Source organism: Clytia hemisphaerica, unplaced genomic scaffold (genome assembly GCF_902728285.1).
Source record: "Clytia hemisphaerica strain Z4C2 unplaced genomic scaffold, Clytia hemisphaerica genome assembly, whole genome shotgun sequence".
In the NCBI taxonomy this organism is placed as follows: Eukaryota; Metazoa; Cnidaria; class Hydrozoa; order Leptothecata; family Clytiidae; genus Clytia; species Clytia hemisphaerica.
This window is the reverse complement of record NW_027103793.1, coordinates 150,216-152,982: the sequence shown is the minus strand read 5'-3', so window position 1 is coordinate 152,982 and position 2,767 is coordinate 150,216. Positions and strand designations below refer to the sequence as shown.

The window sequence follows — 2,767 nt, the reverse complement described above, 5'->3', positions numbered from 1 at the left end:
TAAACTGAGCATCTTTATGTTCTTATAAAGCTCCGAAAGCTCGGAGACAGAGATGGAACAGCAATTAACTGAAAAGACAATGCGGTACATATTCCAGCCGCGGCTTTCTTATACTATGATGACAAGTTGCTTTCTCTATATCATGCAAATGAAGTCTATTGTTTTCCAATGCCAGTGATTTTTCGAATTTTTAATATTTTAAAATCACTCATCACCAGAACTCACCAGCATCAGCACTTACTCAAAGCATATTTGGTATGTAATTTTTTTTCAAACACCTTTCTTTGTTTAGGGGCTTAATCAGAGATTTATAAAGCCCAAAGGCCTAGACTTCGTGTGCTTTAAGCTCCTTGAAGCAAAAAAAAGAATATTGCAAAAAATTATTGTTGCTATTGTTTTTGAAAATCCGGGAGGTTTATGATTATTCATGTGCTGAAATTCTATTGTAATGTCACATAACCTAGGTAGGATTTCTTATCAAGATATGGCACATCTGACCTGTCGGGGGCATAATCTTTGGGAGGTGTGAGAGGTGAGTTAAGCCTTAGTTATAATTAGCTTTACCAGCTGAAAAGTGTCTCATAATTAGTTGACTTTTTAGTTGAAAAAATTTACTAAATTTTACTTTGATTTTTAATTTTAATACGAAAAGTTCTGCACCACAATTCGTGACTTAAGTCACTGTTCGAATATTGTTAAAATTGTTGAAAACTTGGGACTGACTTTAATTTTCTTTCAGGTTGCAAGCAGAAATGATGAATATGAAATTTGCATTTGCCGTCTTCTTGATGGTTGCATTTATTAATACAGAAGTTGAAGGTAAGAGATTTTGTAAATTTTTATAATTATTAATTAGAGTCTATTCGCTTTATTAAATGTGTAATAACTAATAATGTAATCAACTTGAAGGAACCCTTGAATTGAAATTTTTTCGAAATACCATTTTTACTAAAGTTTATAATGTACAGTACTCGGAAACATCTTTTAAACAATAGCGAGGTACCAAAATTGAATCATATTGGTTGAGTAATATTACGTAAAAAAAGTGCCCACTTAAAGTAAAAGAACTTTTTCATTGGTTTATCTACCAAAAATTTCGACCTGCTTTCAGAATATTAAGCATAAGTCTTTCGGTAAAAAAAATATAACAAACTGATAGAAAAAAATTCTAACAATGCCTCTTGGCTTAAATTTTTCACGTTTTTTTTTTATAAGAACAAACTATATAAGAACATAAGGCTTCGAGGCCCAAAAGTTTAAGAACATTCTAAGAACATTCTAAGGCTTTGGAGACTTAAAAACATGCATTTTTTTAAGAAATTACATCAAAATGCTCAAAAAATGCTGAAAATAAGAACATTTTAAGAACATTTTTAGGCTTCAAATCCAAAAAACTAAGAACATCCGAAGGCTTCGAAAATTTTTGACGTTCTTATAAAAAAAAAACGTGTATAATTAAATCAAACACTCTTTTTAATTTTTAATAATTACTTTAATGATTTATATTAAGGCAAATCAAAAGCAGATAAAAAAGCTGCAGGAGAGGAGATCGAACGCCTCGTCACAATTGGACAACGCAATGATGTCGAGATGGGAAGAATTTCCAAACAAAAAGATTCTTTGGACAGCCAATTGCAACGAATGAATGCAAAGAGAGATTCCATCAAAGCTCAAATAGCAAGAATTCTTGATGACAATCTTCCAATAAACCAGCTGCGCTGGAAGCTCCGGCTTAATAAAAGATGTGAAAGATGAGTTTGCTGAGTTAGTTGTGTTAGAACGTTGCCCACAAACTAGTAATCAGAACAGATCAGAAAGCAAAGTAATAATTCTATTGCAGAGCGAGTATGAGAAATAATCTTAACGAATAAATAAACCAGCTGGAAGTTTAGCTCTTCTAAGTGATTACACATGCACTTTCTTGCCTCAAGAACCAATCCCACCCCTCGCCCACTCATCCTCCACTAAAAAATTGGAGCTAAAGGAGATAAACATTTAGAAGTCAATATTTCCAAGTTCTTATAAATTTATTTTTCTAAACTTGCCAATAGCGAAGCTATGATGCGCCGTTGATTTGTTTGTCCGGATAAAATTTTGGGGAGAAAAATAGCCTAAATTACCGGGTGACCCACGAAAAAGTTCAGACGTTTCTCGACGTCTTGAGGCCGAACAAATGTCCCAAAGTGCTTGGAATTTTGATATTTAGAAAGTAGATATCCTAACTTAAAATTTGAGCCATCACTTCTTAAATTTGACCAATTTGTTCTCTACTTATGAGCTTTTAAAGTCAAAATTCACTTTTCAGAAAGTGTAAAAAACACGTAAAAAAGGGCTTATTGTAATTTACGGAATCAGATTCCGCCTTTTAATTTGCGGAATCTCATTCCGCAAATTACTAATCTACGGAATTTGCTCATATCTTTCCAACCAATGAATATTTTTCAACTAAATTTAGCATACATATTACCAACTAACAGATGCACCTTCACAAAAAAAATCAACTCTAATAACCTACGTAAACGGATGTTACGACAGAAAAACTTTTAGTTCCGAACTGATTCCGCAAATTACAAATATACGGAATCTGCTTATAACTCTCGAAGGAATTGGTAATTTCAAACCAAACTTTGCACACGTCTCGACATCCATAAGACGCTGTTCTGTGCCAAATTTGAACATTTGAAAAGGTCGTTAACGGCAGCTATTACGGAATAACGTAAAATCACGTAAGGAACTCTAACAGCCCTTGTTGAAAAAAACTCTAAAT

The 2,767-nt window shown here is 33.0% G+C and overlaps 1 protein-coding gene across 1 annotated transcript; it reads left to right on the top strand.

Moving 5' to 3' along the window:
- Nucleotides 1-220: 220 nt before the first annotated feature.
- Nucleotides 221-1,755, top strand: LOC136806252 (uncharacterized). The gene is made up of 3 exons (XM_067062809.1): nt 221-255; nt 740-819; nt 1,511-1,755. The coding sequence occupies exons 2-3, from the start codon at nt 753-755 to the stop codon at nt 1,753-1,755; spliced, it is 312 nt and encodes a 103-aa protein (XP_066918910.1). The 5' UTR covers nt 221-255; nt 740-752.
- The last annotated feature ends 1,012 nt before the right edge of the window (nt 1,756-2,767 follow it).

Coding starts and splice junctions, on each gene's coding strand:
- LOC136806252 (XM_067062809.1), top strand. CDS start 753: ATGATGAATATGAAATTTGCATTTGCCGTCTTCTTGATGGTTGCATTT. Junction 820..1,510: donor TATTAATACAGAAGTTGAAG/GTAAGAGATTTT, acceptor ATTTATATTAAG/GCAAATCAAAAGCAGATAAA.